Source organism: Botrytis fragariae, assembly GCF_013461495.1.
Source record: "Botrytis fragariae strain BVB16 chromosome Unknown tig00000006, whole genome shotgun sequence".
Lineage (NCBI taxonomy): Eukaryota > Fungi > Ascomycota > Leotiomycetes > Helotiales > Sclerotiniaceae > Botrytis > Botrytis fragariae.
Window position 1 is genome coordinate 1,334,793 of NW_023500988.1, and position 20,556 is coordinate 1,355,348.

Consider the following 20,556-nt stretch of genomic DNA (forward strand, 5'->3'; position numbering starts at 1 on the left):
TTAGCGAGCGCATCTTTTGATCTCGGCTTCCACAAAATTGCTTGCCCACCACACACGTCAACAAATTCAACAAATTAAAGTGCTTAGAGGGGGAGGGAAGTGGATTTCTACCAGGAAGCAGGTGGATTGTACCAGGAAGCAGGTGTATTCTATCAGGAAGCAGGTGATTTCTGTCCGGTAGCAGTGTATTCTATCACTAAGTAGGTGTATTCTATCAGGGGGTGAGGCGATTCTATCAGGGGGGGAGGAGGAAGAGAGGATTGCAGAAAACGGTTAAATATCAAGAATCTCTCATCAAGAATATTTTTGATTGATGCTCAGATCAATCATTCATCGAACCTGGATTCAAAAAGAACTTGGATTGAAACATCTTTCTACTTAATTGATTGCCGTCTCTGCATATTTACGACGAAAGTCGAAAACCACCCCTACCCTCATCAAGCCAATCACTAAAAAATCTAGCCTCGCTCATATCAGTCCTGCATCTGCATCCAGTAATCTTCTCCACCTATCATCAGCCTTGTTACCCCACGGCCCGTACCTGTAACCTTACCCGCAATTGTTACAAAATCCTCCGACATGTCTCCACAAGATACAATCGCCATCTGTTTCGGCATCATCACTTTTTTTATGAGTTTCGTCGGACTTGTTATCTCTTACCTCAGTTTGAGAATTTGTATGAGACATCCTCATCAGTCTGATAGTAGGTCTTCATTTTAGTTTTTGTATCGTTAGATGTTATGATGATATCTGAGGTTGATTTGATATAATAGTCTCGCTTCATGCACCCAATAAATTCCACAGGCATGAACATATAGTCATCCATCCATCTTCGTTTTCATCTTCCGCAAGTGGGATGACTAATGGGTATGAGGGGTTTGGGGGTGTAGGTCTAAGTTCAGGTTTGAGTTTAGTGAAGAGGAATCCGGTGTAATGATTGGAGGAAGGAGTTGAGGGCCATATTTATTGATCCGTTCATCTTCGTCTTCCACAAGTGAGCTATCTTATGAGCATGAGTCTGAGGGCTTGGGTTCGGGTTTGAGTTTAGTGGGTTGAGGAAGGAGTTGAGGGATTAGTTGGGGAGGAGGTCTGGTATGACATGTTATGTTATGTTGGCGGATATACGGCGTGATGGTTTGATCAAAAGAGAAGGAAATTCTTGGGCGTTTAGATGCGGTGGGAAAAGCTATGAAGATATGATCTATGAGTATACGAATAATCATTTGGGAAATTGGGTGTTGGAGTTTAGATGAAGACGCGAGAATGTTACTATTATAAAGGTGGATTTTCCTACAACTGCATTGCATATATTTATGGCTTCTATTCTTCATCTTCTTTATAGTTCTTTTCGTGCTGAGTGTATATCTAGATTATCATGATTACCTACCTGTATTATTGTCCTTTTCGATATTTTTTGGTTCGAGTGATTAGTAGACTTGGAATCTCAAATAAGATCATGATTATCGCTAAGTTTTGATTGTCTCATTATGGCAATAAGGAATGTAATATATTCTACCCTGGGAACGATTAAAAATTTGTAGTTATTATTTAGCTAGATGAGTATCACCGTATATCTTCCAAGATTTAAGGTCACCGAGAATACTCATCCTGCCACATTAGCATCCCAAGATTCCGACTAATCTACATATTTGTTAAGGATCTCTCTACCACTGTTAAGTTTTCTCTTCATGATTCTTAACCTTAACTTCTTAGGTACGGAATAAGACAAATCAGAAAAAAAGAGAGGCGACTGAATTCTAGGATTTCATCCCTCATACAACAAATAAAAGTGTCATATTCTTCCTCTCCTCTCTACTCTATTTTGCTCTACTCTACACTACATAAACGGACAGATATAGAGATAAAAATCACTAAATCACTAGTCAAACTTCCCATAAATTTTATCACCACTTTCCAGACGTGTATTTCTTTCAGAAACAGATATGACTTCCCAATCTAATCTCGTCGAATCTAATCTGCTACTCGGGGGTCTTGTATACTAGGGATTCATTAGATTACAAGCTGCGGATTAGTTCACGATGAGTTCAAGTATCTGGGCTATTTTCGATTGTTAAATTCGGGACTTATATATCTAACTACCATCGAATGAGGAGATGTTTGGGGTTGTGGAGGGTGAGAGTGTGGGGTGGGGATTGATTGATGACATGAGGTTGTATTGAGAGTGAATGAATCATTTGCGCCAGGATGAAATATAATGGGTTGTCAGAATGAATATATTTGTTTGCACTGTACTCGCTAGCATTGATAATATTAAGCGAGCTGGTGTCTTGCCTAACTCTACTCCGCGGAGCTAAGTCTAGGTAGAAACTAGAATGCTCTTAATAATTGATTTACATGAATCATGAGTATGGCATTGTTTATTAATAAATAAGCGAATTTGCTAGCCTGAATCCTTAACTCTTCTCAAATCTCAAGTTGATCTGCAATCCTTTTTTTTAGTGAAGTTTTGGCTTGAAGAATAGAGTGCTGTGCGTCTGGGATACCAGATGACTTCTACCCAGTGTATGAATCCAAATTAGATATTGAAGCTTACATGTTACGAACTAGTCTTACACATCGAGACATTATTTGACCAGTCAGATGCTTACAATGAATAACTTTTATTTCTGAGGTATAGAAAAGAGTAATGAAGGTAACTACGCTAGTACTTTCCCCTCAATATTTACAATCCTCACACTCTCCGCCCCCTTCGTCTTCCACGTCGCACTCGTCACAATCCCCTCACCATCCCACTCAAAATCCAGCACTCCCCCCCTCTAACCCTCAAACCCCGCACACTCCCCTTCCCCCAAACCCCAGGAATAGCCGGACCCAGCACCACCGTTCTCACTCCCCCTTTATTATCAACCCCAACCGGCAAATCCACAACCAACATACTCAACACCGCCCCTCCATAACCAAAATTCGCATCAATCTGAAACGGTTCATTCTTCCCACTATACATACTCAACGCATTCCCTGCAATATTCTCCTGAATCGTCAATCGCAACTCCGCATACGCAGTCTCCGTATCGTTTAATCGCGCCCAACAAGCGCTCCGCCAGACTTTTTCCCAGCCCGCGTTGGAATCGATGATTCCTGGTCCCCGCGAGATAAGTGTATTGCGGACGGCGGTGGAGATGGTAGAGTTGGTATATCCGGAGAGATAGGAGGAGAGAGAGGAGGCGGGAAACCAGCCGATTAAGTTGGAGAGATGGCGATGAGTGGAGTTTTCGTAGTCGGGGAAGTAGATTTTCCATTCTTGGATTTGGGTCGTGGGGGAGATGTGGAGACCTTTGTCGAGGGATGAAAGGGAGGTGGTGAGGGATTTTTGGAGTGTGCTGTCGAGGGAGAGGGCACGGGCGGCTTGGAGAGTGGTGGTGAATAGGGAGTGAATGAGTTGTTGGTAGTGTGTACAGCCGAATGTGGTCTATTTGTTATATTAGTGCCAATTCGAATTTTATATCCATCATTTAAGAGAGAGAAAAACTTACAGGGCCATGTTCAGGTGAAGAACAAGGATTAACAACCAATGTCCCATCATTAAAATACTCATCACTCTGCAATTGACTAAGCCAAAATTCCGACACAGCTTTCAACAACGGATATCCCGTTTCTCTCAACCAATTTTCATCTCGCGAGTAATCATAATAGTCAGCCACATGTTGCATCAACCAAGACGCAGCCGCCGGATAATCAGCCCAATACTCATCTCCCGTTTTCATCCCCGTATGTCCAAAAATATTGATTTCATCATGCACTACCCATCCCGGTGCATTGTATAAAAGCTTTGCTGTTTCTGCTCCACGCGGTGCCCATGTTTCGCTCATGTATGTCCATAATGCGGATTGCAAGCCTCCGAGACCGGTTTGAACGGCTCCCCATTGGTTCATCTGGACATTGATGTTGGCGTGATAATCTGCACCCCAGGCGTTATATAGACCATATGCCCATTTTCCTTGGAGATTGGGAGGAAGCGAGTTATCCCGTGACGAGGAGATAAAAAGATAACGACTGTAGTCGAATAAAAGACTTTCGAACCAGGGATCGGTATGAGTGTTATCTGTAGTATTGTATGCAGCAATTACAGCGGCAGTTTCTTTGTTTGCTGATCCGAGAGGATCGGGAAGATTGAGTGTGAAAGTATTCATTAGAGCGGAGAAATCAGATACATGGTTATTCCGGAGGGTTTTAACAGTTTTCGAAGCAGCTTTTGCGACTGTAGAGGAAATGTAGGCGCCTGGATCAACCCCTTTGAATGAGTAATTATCTGCAGCTTTACCTTTTGTAGCATCATAGTTTGTACCAGCTGAAATGACTAAAGACAGCGACTTCTGATCACGAGATGGTGTTATGCTGAGAGTACCTGTGGTATTGGAACAGGACACTGATTTTGTGGATTCAAGTACTCGAGCCTCAGCCTTGTATATCATGCCTATATCAGCTTGAGTGATACCACTGAATAGAGCTGATTTTGAAGATTTCGAACAAGATGATTTGATCAAAGAGCTATCGGTTAATATATTATCGAAGTGAACATCGATCTTTGGTAAATCGGATGTTGAGTTGACTTGGTAAACGCATACACTATCTGGGTAGGAGCAAAAAACAGCACTAATAATGGTTAGAAATTACCGAGTCCCGAGAAAAGTAAGACTAACGTAGTATAAGAAGCGTTTGCAGTCTTAAAAGTAGTGGTATGGATTCCAGTATTCAAATCAAGACTTCGTTTGTATTCTGTAGCTCCTGAAATACCCTGTAATGAAACGGATAAATTGCCCAGAACTTGGTAACTTCCATAATTGTCATCTGAACCCATCAAGGCAGTAACATTTCCAGTACCGTTTTGAAAGATGAAATCCCTAATGCCTGATAATGAGGAAGAGACCGATGAATTCGGATTCCCGCCAATGTAGCTGGCATCCTCGAAGGGTCCACCGTTCCATAGTGAATCTCTGTTGAGATTGAGTTTTTCGGAACCTGGCGTACCAAATGGAAGTGCTGTTCTTTATTAGTATAATGACTCAATAAAATCCTGCTTAAGGTGTTTATGTACCAGCTAGTTGACCATTCCCTATAGGGTAGGCTGTCCTAATAATATCTTGGTAAGCTGCTGGTTGAGTAGACCACAGACTTTTGCCTTGAACGTTTAGCGACAAATGCGAAAGGGTTAAGACTGTGATCCAAGAAGTCGGATGCATTTTGAGCATCACAGCTTACTTACAAAGCTATCAAGTAATACTTAAGATGATCTTATTAAAATACGTTATCCATGTTTATATACATTTTCATGCTGGAATCTCGGGGGTAAATAAGTGAGGGGTACGTTCAAGAATTATTTAGCCGGATCGACAATGCATCTTTAGCGAACCAATTTGTTACCCAGACGATAATCTAATAGGTGCAAAAAATCGGGTATCAATTAATTACGGGTAAAATTCCAGTGGGAGTACCCAGATACTGCCCGGGTATTCCTCCGCCATGTCTAATTTGATACTGTAATATTTTTAAATGGGGAAAGATCAAAGTAGTGATGTAATATATTTGATGCTCATAGATATAAACTCGAGGGAAGATACCAAGAAAAAGGATGAAAGTAAATGTAATCATAAACGCGCATTACTACAAGCCTGAGCGGCAAACGGGCTAAGCTCTCGCTTACAATAGAAAGGAGGAAACTACCACGGAGGAATCAATGGTCCGTAGGATTCAGCTATATTATTCGCAGTCAGATCTGCTGAAGATGTTAAACCATTTTTTCCCCCAGCGCAGCTTGCTCTACTCGACACCCTCTAGCTTTGTCAACTCATTCACGGAGATGAACGAGAGATGTGAGCCCTTTATTTGTGCTCTTTGTGTGATTAACAACAAATCAGCAAGAGCGCAGGGCTTCTCGGGGGTACGCTTTATATTGCATCGAAGTACTCTCTACCATGTAGCTACGAGTCAAAACAGGCGGGTAAATCTCAATTTGTTAGGTTTTAATGGTCATCACTAGCTGGCCCAGTCTTTCGTGTCTGTCGTTACTTCATAGACAAGCGCTTTGAAATACAACTCCATAGAGTACTGAGAAGCTAATGCACTTATACATCAGAACTACTCATGCCATATCAGAACATAAACCCCGGTCAATCTACCCAATCATCTGCCCAAATCAACCTATTACGGCTTTCTAGCACGAGCCGAAACAAAACTAAACACCTCTTTTATGAAACACCCAAAATTGGATGATGAAAATATCAAATGACAAGCATAGAACTTAATTCGACGATCAAAATCACATTCCGAAGCCGCAACTTTTCCACGACCCAGACCTCCAATCAGAAAAGGGCATAACATGACAAAAGAAAGCACTTTGATTGATTTGAAGGGGAAGCTTTAGATTCCCAAGATAAGTAGCGAAATCAACGAGGAATCGTGTGAGAGTCGTATAAACGCTGGCTCGAAATTGGTGAGAGTCAAGCTTAACACCCGACTATAGGATGGGTCGCATTATCACTAGATTGAAATATGAAGTTTGGGAAAGTTTTAGCTTCCAGACTGAGTGTACAAAATGTGGCGAGATGGATCGAGATAATGAAGGTGGTTGCCGAAGACAAATTCAATAGTAAAAGACAGAGAAGATAAACAGAACCCAACGAAAACCAAGAAGCAAAGCTCAAAAAACGCTCCAGTGAACCATTTATTCCTTTTTTAAATTCCAAAAATCAAATCACGGGGTATCTACCTATCGCTAATGGTAACGCCAGTCTGGATGCAGCACTAAAAATCAATAGCCGGACCGTTGGATACGAGCTGGAACAACACGACCACCAATAGTTTTCTCCTCTCCGCCCAACTGCCAAACACGCTGCCATGCCATTTCTACTGACAGAGGTGCATCAGTGTCAATTGAGTTCTCGACCACCTCGTCTTCATCTTCAACATCCCAGAATTCAACTTCCGGACGAGCCTTTGGCGGACGTCCAACGCGTCCACTTCCAACACGTGGAACTGGACGAGGTGGTGCCAGTTCCCCAGTAAATATATCCTTTACCTGAAGTGTTGTAGACCCGCGAATCTGCATAATACCAGCTCTTTCATCATGCTGGTTGTTATTTCGACGAACAAGGTAAAGGCCTTCAGCCAAATCCATGTAATGTTGCCATTGTTGATCGGTAGTCACTTGCTTTGTGTATGGTGGATATCGAGTACGACCTAATTCGCGAAGACCACCAATGAATTTTGAACCCATAAATAGATCAGGATGACGTCTCTCTAATAGATCTGCAAGAAGCCCCCCAACTTTATAGACAATACACTTTGCAATACGTGGTCCAGCTCCCGGGTCGCCTTGGTCTGGAATTTTGGCTTTAATGAAGAGCTTATTCCAAAGGGATCCAGGAGTAAGTTTCTTGACAGGAGTGCCGTCTTGGATTTCATCGCTAATCAACGACATCAGCATTTCCAATTGATTGGTTTGTGTATCGCCACTATCGCTAGCAGCTGGAGGAGGGTCTGAAATTGTAGGAGAGTCGACAGCCATTGGCTCTGGTTCCAGTGAAACGAATGTATTGGCTCTCTTATAAGCGGTCTGTCAAAATTAGCCTTGTAGGAATGAAGCGTAATATAAAGATGCGTACAGGACATTGCTTCTTCAGAAGCTTGTAGATTTCTGTACTAGACCATCTCATGGTCTGAGCCTCTCCATCGACCCAAGTCTCCTCACGAAAAGCCGACAACAGAAAAAATGCATTTGCATCCTTAGTCAAAACTTCGACAACATCGTTTTGTAACAGTCCGCTGCCATCTTCACGACCATACTATAACGAAGAATCAGCCTTTGAAGTAAAGCAACATTGGAGAGCAATTGTAACTTACTTCCCAGCACAATTGAGCCAAGTCATCTTTACACTCCTTGTTGATTACACGCTCATAGTAATCGGTAACAAAGTGCTTAAGTTCTGCACTTTCTACCATGCTTGTAAAGTGTGCTACGTACTTTTGCGAAGGTTTAAGCTCAACCCACCACTTAGTTGTGGAATCTTCAACGTAAAGAATGATAGCTCCAAGCTCATCCCTTTCGTAAGAATACATTTGGAATTGAACCTGGCAATGGGAACCGTTCGGTTTCTTAACTATCAGAGCATCAGATATTGATCCAATAAATGGAATTTAGATCCACCAGAGTCAGGACTTACATTTATATCTTTCCGCATTTTCCACCCAAAGTGTACCTTCAGCGCGCAATTCTAGACCGAGGACAGAATCGAATACATTGGCAATACTGCGATTTTTTTGATAGACAATCGTATCTTGAAGAACAAGCTTTGGCTCATCAACATCCATTCTATCGACATTCTCTCCCGAAGAGTTATTACTTTTATATGGTACAGCATCATGTGTGCCAGAGCCAAACATTTGAGATCTGGAAGCTTTCATGGCTTGGTATCTGTTGAAAGAAAAATGGAATGATGTAATAAGGTTAGTCGATACAATTTCATAGCAGGTGATGCTTAGATTCCAGATGAGAAAATGCTCTTTTCTTCAACAATATCTTTGTGTAGAACAAGGTCAAGTGTAATAAGTATTTTTTGTTTTCTACCTCCTCAACTCAAGCAAGCTATGGCCTGTGTTTGTTGATAAAGATGATAGTCGGCCAAATGAAACTCCGAAGTCCCTGATGATGATTCTGAACTCCATGATGAATCTCGAAACCCATCCAGTCAGGTAGTAGTTGAGTATACTGCTAACTTGCTGGTCTTTGAAAATACCTTTCAACAGGAGTTATCTTTGTTCAATCCAAAAGGAAGCTCTCTACTAAGAAAATTGCCACAGCTGATTTATGTTTCCAAATAGATATCTCCATACTTCTCAAGACCAAAAAATATTGTCTAAGATAAAGCTTGAATCACATGGTGATAAGGATGCCAAGCTAAGACTCTGCAGCAACTTCCATGGCACAAAAAAAAGCTGGAGAATCGAAATAAACTCCACTCCATATCGACCAACAGATATCTATTACCACCCATAACAACCTAACACTAGCAGATGTCCCGACTTGCCTGGTGGACAATGACGAAAGGAAAAGTTATGGAAGGCGTTTTCGGTATGCATTTCTGTTTTCTCTCTTCAATTGATAAAAATAATTGACAGAACCCCGCAGCCATTAATAAACCCACTGGTCGTTCCTCCGCTCAAATCGTTCGCGATCTTCAACACCATTTCAATCCCTCCGAATTATTCGCACCCTACATTCAAATAGAAACTCGAAACCGAGAAAACGAATGGCATAACCAAAAGCAACGACGTAGGAAGTCGGGCAAGAGAGTTCAGGTTAAGATTGGTCATGGAGGAACTTTAGATCCGTTGGCTACTGGAGTCCTCATTGCCGGAGTTGGAAAAGGCACAAAAGAATTGGGCAATTTCCTTCTCTGTACTAAGACTTATGAGACCACTGTGTTATTTGGTGCTGCAACAGATACATATGATAAAGATGGGAAGCTATTGAAGAGAGCTCCCTATGAACATATTACGAGAGAAATGGTCGAGAAAGGACTTGCTAAATATCGAGGAAAGTTTATGCAACTTCCACCGTTATTTTCGGCCTTGAAAATGAATGGAAAGCCTCTTTACGAATATGCGCGCGAGGGAAAGGAAATCCCCAAAGAAATTGAAAGAAGACCCGTTGATGTCTCGGAGCTGGAGTTGCTGGAGTGGTATGAAGGTGGTGAGCATGAATGGAAGGCGCCAACTGAAGAAGCGGGTTATGCGGAAGTCAATGTTGCGGCGAAATTATGGAAACAAGAGCGAGCTGAGCCAGCAAGTAATGGAAAGGAGGCAGAGAATGAGAGGGCGCTGGAAGATTTCGAAAGTAGAAAGAGAAAGATGGGTGATGATCAGGATGACTTAGTTTTGGAAAAGCCGACAAAGAAAGCGAAGGAGGGAGCCGAAGGAGAAAAGGAAGATGCGATGATGTCAGGCGGTCTATCTTCCGATAAAACTCCGGTTGAAGATCAACCTATCCCCTCCAAAGAAGACATGAAGAAAGGTCCCCCAGCGGCCAAAATTCGCATGACTGTATCATCTGGTTTTTACGTCCGATCATTATGCCACGATCTCGGCGCAGATTTGGGATCAGCGGGATTGATGACTAGTTTGGTTAGGGTCAGACAGGGTCAGTTTGAATTGGGTAAGAACGTTTTGGAGTACGATGATTTGGAAAAGGGAGAGGAGGTCTGGGGACCACAAGTTGAGAAGTATCTGGATGAATGGAATGCGTTGTCGAATGCGGAGAAGGTCACAAAGACAGAGACTGGTGCGGAGAGTGCTACAGAAGCAGCCGCAGCGCTGCCTGTAGAAGAAACACCTGCTGCGGAAGCGGAAATAAAGGACGAGACAACTGAGATCAAGGAAGCAAAGGATGAGACGACCGAGAGCAAGGAAGCAAAGGCCGACGCATAGAGCGAATGGTTGGAAGCAGGTTATGCTAGCATTGCGAGTAAATCAAAGTTTGGTTGTTTTGGAGCATGAGTGTCACCTTGCCGAACGAAATCAAAAACTCAAGTCTAGTATCTCATGGGATATATAACGGCGTCGTCCTTGCAACGATTCTATCAATTGTATTATATGAGCGTTTCGGAAGGAAAGACCTTTATTGGCGCGAATCTTACTGACAGGTAAAATTGCTATTGCATCAGAATTTAAGAACATATCACTTACTATCTTCCTATGTTGTTAGACCACACCTCACGTTCATTCCTTTTTATCCCCCTTGTCTTCCTCGTACAAACCAGCATACGTAGCCCTCAACCTTCCCATCAAATGTTCATCAGCTGTGATTTTCTCTCCTTTCTTCCTTTCTATTTCTCCATTGGCTTCTCCGAATTTCTGTACGCGCTCACTGGGTACACTTTCTAACACGGTAGTGCCGACGGGATGACAGAAATATGCTATGCTGTAGCGGTCTGCTATTTCTGTTGGAAGGGACTTGGGGAAGATGACGCGGTGAACGGTGGAGACGAGGAGATTGTTCGTCCAGTGCGAGAGGAGATCACCTATGTTTACGACTGGGGTGTGGTGGAGGTTAGTTACATTATATGAAAGGGAATTCCTTTTGGGAGTGAACAGAGGGGGCCATTTGTAAAGATCGACATGGATACGGACGATTGAAGGCGCAAAAGTTTGGGGGGAGAAATATATGCTTACGGATTGGCGGAGATGGGTCATTTTCCGTAGTAGGGGGCTGGATTGGAACTGGGGTCCATTTTGGCTCCGAAGAGGAGGATGGAGGAAGGATTTCGAGACCCGGTTGGGAGGGTCGTTCTGAAGGAATTGATTGTTAGATTGGGGGTGTGATAGCAATTGAGAAGATGAGCATACGGAATAAAAGGGTAATAGATCCATAGTCCGAGTGAGCACCAGCTCGGATATCGACATCGGGTTGGTAGTCAGAATTTGGGGGCAAGGAAGGATAGTAGAGCAGACGGAGAATGCATCCTGTTGTGCCTCCGTGATGTCTAGAAGAGAACCAGTCGGAACCGCCAGCTGCGGGGTCAATCTGTGGAAAGTTAGCAGTTTTTCTTTTTGAGATAAAGTAAGTTGCAGGAAACGAGAGTGTTGATTAAAGAGGGCTGTTTGGAATATATACCTCAAGACCGATAGCGAAAAGAGTAAGAAGTTTGAGACAAAGCTTATGGCAGTAGAGTTGAAACTCGTTGAGCTCTGATTCATGTGGCGATAATGAAGGTGGAAGTGGTTGTTCGGCTTTTCCATTGACAAAGTCGCCTAAATTGAATGCTCTAAGGGGTAAGGGTCAGTTGCGAAATTGAATTGGTGGGTTGTAGGAGAAAGGCAAGCTACTCTTTGAAGTCACCAACCTGTAAATTTATTAGTTTTGAAATCTTGAATGATTTCATTGACGATACAACGTACTCGCTGATTCTTTTCATCCAATTTCTCTGTATGCATTCCAGACCATCCCCGATTCTAACCCCTCGTCAGCTTTCATGTATCCATGGCTGAATACAGCTAAACTTATCACATACATTATTTGCAATTTTGCATGGAAGCTTCTCTTCAACGGGAGAAGAGAAGAACTTTTGAGACTACTTTGTGTTTTAGCCATAATAATAACGAAAGTCCGAGGAAAGTGTACATACCAACTCAAATGTTCTATCAATGGCATCGACAGGGATATCTTTCCCCAGATTTTTTATGTAAACGAAACCAAACGTTGCAGCTGCATCCACAAGTTGTTTAGCAACTTCCGATTGAGGCACTGAGCCTGAGATATCAATAACTGGTATTCTTCCTTCGTTTGAAGACGACATGATTCCTGAGAGATGTATGAATGAATGTAAGTGGGATATGATTCTTCTTTATACCTCTTCCAGGGTGGGATGAAATATATTCATTTGTCAAAACCTTCTGATAAGAATTCATTGAACAAAACCCTCTTATCGTATATTTCACGTGATGAGCCCAAAAGATGGACGACACGACGGGCTGAGGACGCGGACGCTAAGCCTTGAACCGATCCTTCTGGGAGCTTGGACACTTCTCGAACTGCGGTTGTGGTCTGAACTTCAATTTCAAAATTATATTTTGAAGACACAACCACCACCTCTGCGCATCTAGTACATTCATTTCAATTTCTGAAATATACACTCATCTCACTCCAATATACTCCTCAGATACCCCGTCAAGATACTCAACCGTAGTTCCTTCTTTCACACCAATCCATAACAACTTCAACTCACCCTTTACTCGTTATTGATCTTACAGACCAGACCACCAACGTTCCTTCCCACGAACACCCCTCCAATATTATCTAAGAGGGCCACAACACGAATATAAGGTTTGGCATTTTTCGTTTTTGGAAAGTATTTAGGAATCGAACCATAATTGGGAAGTACAAGTGAATAGTATTCAGGATTTAAATTCAAGATGCCTTGTAAGTTCGATTTCCTTCTCAGTTCTCACCCCAACCGCAACCATAATCATCGCGAGCCCAATCTCAACTTCAACCTCCACCTCTACGAAAACCTGAACTCCGAGAAGCAAAATGGGTTGCGGAACGGAGGATACACTAAATTCGATCATTCGTGGAGTGCTCTTTGAAGCTGATCCCGTGGCGATAAATCCCTTCGATAATAATCAAGATATTCAAAATGCGCTGTTGGCATCGGTCTGCTGGGTGGATAGCGCATACGATCGTGCATACTATGTTCCGGAGCATTGGACTGATAGAGCATATGCAGTAAATACTGGCGACCCATACATTGATGCTGGGGTAGTGTAAGATCTCAGTCATTCCGCAGAAAGTCATCTGCTAATTTGCGACAAACAGTTCCATGCCACTCTCCGATTTGGTAAATGCAAAAATTGGTGTGGAAGCTACAGCATACCTGTCAAATCTTTTGAAAGGCCCTGCCGATGAACCTCTACTTGCAGCTTTGGGTGGAGAACCCATGGCATTGAAATTACACATCGAGAACGATTTAGACAAATGGAAGGAACATGAAATGGAACCATACTTCGTATTTGAAGGCCAATCAGTTGTTGGCAAGAAGGAAATGACTATGCGCCGTCTGAAATCTGCCATACCCGAAACAGAACAAGCCTGGGCAATTTATAACCAAGGCAATCCTACAGATGCTGTCGCAGCTTTTCGCAAAGCCAGTGAGTGTCTGAGTGTTTAATCAATATCGTTCATTTGTACTAATTTAGGATAGGCGCTATCCAAATCACCGACCTATATCATATCCTAAAGGAAGTGCTTACTGCGAGGGACTTGGATTACATGACTGCTCCTTTCAGTGCTTGTGCTCAGCTCGCCGCCCTCGATCGTCATGATGAACAATTCATTGATGGAATTATGGGCTCTCAAGAATTACTTCTCTATGACATTTGGGATGCTGTCATTTACCCACCCACCCCAGCGGATTGGGAAAATAAATCCTTAAGAGGCGTTGTTAGGTCTGAAATTATCAAGAAGCTTAATGTTACACCAGACATGCTTGCCGATGCATTATTAATGACCGGAACCTCATTTTTACCACCGTTCCCTCCCCTTCAAGATCAATCTATCATCACCCGTCAACCCTACAATGTTGGTGATGCTATCAACCTACTGAGAACTTCGGAAAAGTCGGTTAGTGCGACTTGCACGGCTTTCAACGATATCTTAAATTTGCAAGATCGAGATTGGCTTGACAAGTACCGAAAGGCAAAGATGGGTATCAAGCATTGTGTTACTGTGCACACAGATGGAAGCATTCATATCAGAGATTTTGATCACTTGACAGGAGACAATCATGAATATCTTGGTTTGCAACTACCTGCAGAGTTATACTCTTATCTTCAAAAAGATGTGATCAGTTCGCGTCTCATGAACACTTTCAACTCTCTCGAATACCATGTTCTTCCAACTCTCGATGGCTTTGTATCACCCGAATATCGAAAGCTAGTTACAGAATCTCTTTTGCCACTCAAGGAAACTTCTGCAGCTCTTATTGCTCCTCGAATGCATCGTGGTTTCCTCTACAAGGATATCACTATGCGCTTATGGTTCGATGATGAAAACAAGCCATCATTAAACCATAGACGCTTACAACCACAGACTAATGAATTAGTTGATGTTTGGGGTGTAAAGGATTCTGAATTAAAGAAAGTGGAAGCAAAATCATTACAAGCAGGAACTTTGTCTTTTGCTGCGATATCATTACTTGATAACAAGGACCTCCCCGCTAAAACTATCGGCAAAGGAAAGACTACTGGTCTTTCCTCGAAGGCAGAGATTCTATCCAATTCTTTATGGCGTCTACTTCACCTTAGAGGCTACATCAACAAACAACACGAACTTACAAATTGGGGAAAAGCATTGGCCACTACTTTGAAAGCCATCCAACCTATCCTTGAGAAACATAAAGATGTTCACTTTATTGAGGAAGCAGCATTCGTGGCATTTGAGCTCATTCGTTTCCAAAATCTCCACAATCGTGACCATCACCCTGAGTTGATTGGAGGGCCACTGCGAGGCGAAGAGGAAGACAAAGCAAACTGTATGCTCATAAGTCGGGTTGCTTGTCTTCTCAAAGTCAGACACTCTCCAATCGGTTATACTGGTCCTTTGAGCAAGAATTTCCTTTCATATCATTCGATCATCAAATCTATTCGGGAAACAGATAGAGATCTAATTGAAGCCATCGTTGCCTCGATGCTTTTGAGTGGTCAAGTTACTCGTGATGTTAAACAATATCAAGGATTAGGTCGCAGGTATGTTCGTTTTTTTGTTTCCTTCATTCACCCTCTTAATTGATCATCAACTTCTGAAGTCGTCAAGTCACTAACAATCTTTGAAATAGTCTCCCATTTGACAATGATATTGATATCGCTTTCGGAATCGCCGTCAAAACTTACCTCGATGACTGTGTCAATCCCGAATCATTGAAAGAGGACAAGGAGAAAAGAGTAACAAGATATGCTAATCAATATATTCCTTATGCAATCAATTTTGTAGAGGATCTTGATGTTGCATTTGGGTTCTTTGATGCTTTGTATAAGGGAGTCAAGACTTTGTCTGATTCAGAGATGAAGGATGCTGAGAAGAAAACATGGGATGATGCTAAGGCATATCTCGATGCGAGAAGATAAATGAAGGTATAGGGGTTGGGCGGTAGTGATATTACTTCTGGCATGATAAACTTTGTTCTGGTGATGGGGAGTGGAGGTGTGGAAGAACGTCGGATTATGGATAATGATGAATGGAATGTGGAACGAATATGGTTTGAATGGAATGGATGAACAGGCATGTCACGGCCAACGTGAGAACACACGATCTGCTTAACACTACGTTAGGAATGGTGAAAGGGAAAGATTAGCAGCTAGAGGCCAGAAGAATAAAATATCGTCAACCCCATTCCAGCGACTTGGTATGCCAGTGTTCTTTTAGTTTAAGCGAGAAATGCCCTACCTAAGACGCCAGATCTAAAGGAGTAATCGTAGCCGAAGGTATGTGTCTACGCTTTATATCTTGTTGGTATATTTCTTCAGGTTGCGATAAAAGATCAATCTATCCACTTTCTTTTAACTTCACAGTCCCTCTTCTGTAAACCGGGAAGGCCTAGTGTCAGCTCTTGATTCAAGGGTAAAGTCTTTCCGTGTGCTTTTGGATTGCGTTGGCACTGATTTTGATGGCTTAGTGTTCAGTGGGCTGAGCTCTATATCGGGGGAAGCTTGAGTTGAGCCCTCTCCTTGAGTCTCTGTATTTCCTCAACCCGTCCCTCCTCCAGTCACCACACTTCCTCCAGTCCTCTGAGCATCTGGAGCAGCTTGAGCGTTTAATGAGCTTATACTTTTTCTATTACAAAAGCCGCACATAGTGTAAGAATGCAGAAAATGATTCTAATCTGAACCCATCCCGCTGCCGAACTTCCCCATTGGGGAAATGGGATATGCTCATGTAGGGCAATTACTACAAAGAGCATTCTGATATTAAGGATATAGATTCTGTTTGATGCTGCTGGAAAGGTCGCTTTAGAATGGGGTTGGTGCATTGTTGTGTAGGGGTTTGTATACTAGATGGGTCTTTGAAGTTTGATGAGATGAAGTGGGTAGAATTAATTTTATATCATCGTTCTGAAGTATGTATCAATACTTTTAGGAGAGTACGTCTACAAAGAATTTTGAAAATGGGACTCATTCAATATCTAATGCCTCATGGATGGATTGTATTGACTATGGTACCACGAGCATCGCTTTATTGTCCAATCATGATGTTATACCTCATACTCGCCAAGTTATCATGACTCCATGCACCCAAGATAGCCTTAAGATATTCAATCATGATTTCTACACGAACCTTTCTGATGCTCGGTGATTGCCATTAACTGTCTTTTTCTAAATTGGTGTTAACAGATACGAAGATAGTTTCATTTCCGACTATTGCACATGTGAACATAGCGGTCTTCCACTATATGACCCAACGCAATTCGAATGGCATGATTCGGATTCTTCAGCTCAAGGTGCACAATAATTCTTAATTGTCTGAACCCAATTCGAACCATGAGCTATAAATATTCAGTTCAACATGGACAAGCATGCATCGATGTTGAAACCGAGCTTGAACAATTTAGGAGAATTTGCGCAGGTGGCACATGAAGTTCTGATGAAGAGCTCATCACTGTCCAATTTACTCGCTGATAGTGAGAATGTTCGAGGATGGGCTAGAATATGAATGGGATCGCGGCTTTTGAGGTGTTTTTTTTATGGTACGAGATGGGAGGATTGCCGGGATGATTGATGATAGATTACCGTCCATTGATTTTGGGATCGTAAAGATGACAACTACTCACATGCATTGCGAGGCCAGTAACCAGAAAGATCTAAAAAATGCTTTGGAAGATCACGAATAGGGCAATATAATAGAGTACACCTCATCAATACATGAGTTACCTCTTGGAATAGATATACTTAATGGCTCTTAGTCGTTCGGTTGAATAAGCGAGCCCGCTAGCTTTCATAGTGACTTTTGACCACATTCTAAACTGACCATCCCGACAAATAAATTATACAGTGTCATAGTATTAAAATCTCATGCTCTTGATCATACTAGATCCAATTCTCGCACTTTTAAACCCAAGGCCGATCATCAACGAATTATAGTATAACACAGTCCAAATACCCTTAGCCACCTCTTCCCGTTACCGGCGTTTGCTTTCAACGGGTCTTCTTCCTTCACTTTGATACCATATTCTTTGATGTAACACTGAAAAGGCTTGTTTTTGGGCTTAATATCTTGTGGTATTTCCACCTGTTCTACCTTCTTCATAACTTCGATATCTGCATTTGTCTGCTCGAACACGACAGGTTTCTCGGATCCCTTGGTTTGCTTTTGTCGGGTCGAATCACCGGCTTCGTCCTCTGAATCCACCGGAAGACTATGATTACTTTTTGAAAGATCATTTCCTTCGTCTTCAGATTCCGAATCTGTGGCCCTGGAAGCCTCGGGTGCCACCTTTTCTGTATCTGATTTCTCGCCGACTTTCTGTAAAAGTAGAGCAGATTTTTGCTCTTCTAAATCTCCCCAGAGCTTAAAGAGTGTTTCTTTAACATCTCTAAGCATTCCTGGATTTATTCGTAGGCTTCAACGGTACATTAGCTTTACTTAGTTTACAGAGACAAACAAGAATTAGAGATGGACATACTTGCAAGCATCGCCCTGAAGATTGAGTAACATCTGTGCATCATAATTTTCTACCCTAAGAATAGCTCTCTCTTTAGAAGCATCTGGATTTGCATCTTCGACTACAAGCGAGAAGAACCATTCCCATTTCCTTTCTACGCAACCCTTGCCTTCGCGGAAACTTTGCATATCTTCCTTTGGATCATCATCTTCATCGCCACTATAATCAGATAACACATCGAATTCGCTGATTTTACGACCAACTGCGAAGTCAGCAATGCTGTGAGGTAAGTAATCTACAACCCGAAGATTTGTTTTGTAGATGTTATTCTCGAAGGGTGCGTTGATTCCGGCAAATTTAGGATCTGAAGAGATGGGCGACGTGCGTTGCAGAATACTCGATAATGGTATTATGTCTCTTGCAGTTAGAGAAGGATGTAATATCACTATCGAATTGTTAGATATTAGACCATTATAGCATGAAAACTTACCATTTTCGTTTAAATCAAGATTCTCAACAGCTTTCATCCCGCTGGAAGCACTTTTGGCCTCTGTCCTGGCTCGTGACTCTTTTCTTCGCGCTTTAGAATTTTTTCCGCTTATTTGTCCCTCTGCTTTGCGCTTGGTTCCTGCCCCTGAAATTTCTTCTTGAAGTCTCTTTCTTTCCTTTTCATGCTTTTGGGTCCAATCACGCTTTCGTCGAAGACAGTCTTTCCATCTGGGATCATTGTTTTGAGGGTCTTCAGAAGTTTTCATGATCTCGACTTGAACTTTACCATCAGATGCTCCTCGATCACCACGAAGCTTACCCTCCATGAGACCTGCATTGCCTGATTTGAATTGGACATTAGTCAAGCGGAGCCACTGGCCTTCCTTAATGTTTTCCTCTCGAATAAACATGGCGTGGGCGTCGAATAGTGTGAGCTGAATGGTCATTTTTCCGAACGGACCTTTCCATTCTTTTGCTTCGTCCTTGGGCTTCGCTTTGATATATCCATATTCATCGCCATCGCGACCTTCCGTCACGACACTCGAAAGTCCCGGTAGTGTATAGTTGTAAAAGTTAGAGTGAGCTGTGTAGTCGGTGAAGTAAACGGTGACCATATCGTTATTAGCTCCATAAATCTTTCTCACTTCGCCTATGATATCGTGAAACGAGCCGTCTTTGACATCTTTAAGTAGACTGAACTTATCCCTGACCTGTAAAGCTTTTTTGGCTTTTTCCTGAAATTCTTGAGTACCAGGAAACTCAACTTCATCAAGATTTTGATTTGACCATACCACATACTTAGTCTCGATGGGTTCTGGACGTCGGCATCTTGCTGGTGGTGTTGAAATCCACGAAGCTTTGATGACGGGGAAAATAGCTTTAGGGATGTGCTCAGCACGGAGTATATGGTATTCGGTACTAAAGTGAGATAGTAACTGTATCTCCCCATTACGCAATTGAACCTTAATTCGTCAATTGGTAGCCAAAGGGTATACGAAAGAAGAGAGAAATACCTTTGCACTACGGATAAGTACGGCATCCTTTGGCTTGTGGATTTGTGGCATCTTGTCCTCTGTTGCAAAAACACTCATCCTCAAGCCGAAGCGCTCAAATCGCGAGGAAAAATCTTTGATTTGAAAACTGCATTTGAAGTCTGTATGGTTGTGTCAATATTGGCTGACTTACACAGCAGAAGTGAATTCAATCACTATCCAATGATCACCTACCTGTTCCCTTGGTTTGGATAGGAGGTTGATGATCCATCACAAATCCTATTACATTGACAAATTGTGGCTTTACAACCCCACCTGGTAGAATTTCAAAACTCTTGATCTGCTCAACAGTCTGAAAGCCCTTAGGAGTGACCACCTCAGGCTTAGCTATCTCCTCCATCGTATCGACGTTTTGCATATTGTCCATTCTTGAATACTTCACAATAACACTTCACAAGTTGTGTTCCTAGCAGTGATGCCCTCTCACCCTAAAAAAGACAACAACAAATTTTAGTTGGCCATAGATCTGGAAACATAAGCTTTTGGTGAATGTAGCAATTGAACACCAAAGAATCCTTCTTATGTTAGGTATATTTTCATAACTTACTCGCCCAGTCCTCTTCTTGGTGAATAGATACACTGAATTGATCAAATCTGAAGTAAGTCCTGCTTGCCAAATGAACAGAAGTTACTGCTCTTGTCCGAAGCCTCTAGTGCACAGGAAATGTACCGAAAGTGTATTGATGAATGCACACTTAAATGTATGGAGAGTCTGCTTCCTGCCGTACTTGCTCTTTCCCTATAATCTGTTTCGCATTCAAGATATAGTAAAGTTACTGTTCCTCTCTTCAGCGTTTTTGTCAGGTACAGTAAATACTCTCTTGCTTGTGCATGTATGAATAGACGCG

General features: G+C 42.3%; 7 protein-coding genes across 7 annotated transcripts; 3 read left to right on the forward strand and 4 right to left on the reverse strand.

The window, feature by feature from the left end:
- Positions 1 to 579: 579 nt before the first annotated feature.
- Bfra_001593 (uncharacterized protein) lies at positions 580 to 934 on the forward strand (the record flags this gene model as incomplete). The annotated part of the gene is made up of 2 exons (XM_037332020.1): positions 580 to 703; positions 774 to 934. 2 exons carry the CDS (start codon positions 580 to 582, stop codon positions 932 to 934), a joined length of 285 nt encoding a protein of 94 aa, XP_037196174.1.
- A 1,797-nt stretch (positions 935 to 2,731) lies between these two features.
- Positions 2,732 to 5,201, reverse strand: Bfra_001594 (putative glycoside hydrolase family 95 protein; the record flags this gene model as incomplete). Its single annotated transcript, XM_037332021.1, has 4 exons — positions 2,732 to 3,430; positions 3,495 to 4,614; positions 4,662 to 5,001; positions 5,057 to 5,201. 4 exons carry the CDS (start codon positions 5,199 to 5,201, stop codon positions 2,732 to 2,734), a joined length of 2,304 nt encoding a protein of 767 aa, XP_037196175.1.
- A 1,568-nt stretch (positions 5,202 to 6,769) lies between these two features.
- Positions 6,770 to 8,421, reverse strand: Bfra_001595 (uncharacterized protein; the record flags this gene model as incomplete). Its single annotated transcript, XM_037332022.1, has 4 exons — positions 6,770 to 7,573; positions 7,623 to 7,802; positions 7,861 to 8,117; positions 8,181 to 8,421. The coding sequence occupies 4 exons, from the start codon at positions 8,419 to 8,421 to the stop codon at positions 6,770 to 6,772; spliced, it is 1,482 nt and encodes a 493-aa protein (XP_037196176.1).
- Positions 8,422 to 9,030: 609 nt separating this feature from the next.
- Positions 9,031 to 10,443, forward strand: Bfra_001596 (putative pseudouridine synthase protein; the record flags this gene model as incomplete). Its single annotated transcript, XM_037332023.1, has 2 exons — positions 9,031 to 9,088; positions 9,146 to 10,443. 2 exons carry the CDS (start codon positions 9,031 to 9,033, stop codon positions 10,441 to 10,443), a joined length of 1,356 nt encoding a protein of 451 aa, XP_037196177.1.
- Positions 10,444 to 10,734: 291 nt separating this feature from the next.
- On the reverse strand, positions 10,735 to 12,311 carry Bfra_001597 (putative 2og-fe oxygenase protein; the record flags this gene model as incomplete). The annotated part of the gene is made up of 8 exons (XM_037332024.1): positions 10,735 to 11,048; positions 11,188 to 11,304; positions 11,362 to 11,539; positions 11,630 to 11,780; positions 11,842 to 11,858; positions 11,914 to 11,967; positions 12,027 to 12,086; positions 12,141 to 12,311. 8 exons carry the CDS (start codon positions 12,309 to 12,311, stop codon positions 10,735 to 10,737), a joined length of 1,062 nt encoding a protein of 353 aa, XP_037196178.1.
- Positions 12,312 to 13,045: 734 nt separating this feature from the next.
- Positions 13,046 to 15,636, forward strand: Bfra_001598 (putative xpg domain-containing protein; the record flags this gene model as incomplete). The annotated part of the gene is made up of 4 exons (XM_037332025.1): positions 13,046 to 13,278; positions 13,331 to 13,662; positions 13,716 to 15,258; positions 15,348 to 15,636. The coding sequence occupies 4 exons, from the start codon at positions 13,046 to 13,048 to the stop codon at positions 15,634 to 15,636; spliced, it is 2,397 nt and encodes a 798-aa protein (XP_037196179.1).
- Positions 15,637 to 17,632: 1,996 nt separating this feature from the next.
- Bfra_001599 (putative telomere-binding alpha subunit central domain-containing protein) lies at positions 17,633 to 20,075 on the reverse strand (the record flags this gene model as incomplete). The annotated part of the gene is made up of 5 exons (XM_037332026.1): positions 17,633 to 18,125; positions 18,189 to 18,612; positions 18,658 to 19,618; positions 19,670 to 19,809; positions 19,883 to 20,075. The coding sequence occupies 5 exons, from the start codon at positions 20,073 to 20,075 to the stop codon at positions 17,633 to 17,635; spliced, it is 2,211 nt and encodes a 736-aa protein (XP_037196180.1).
- Positions 20,076 to 20,556: the final 481 nt, after the last annotated feature.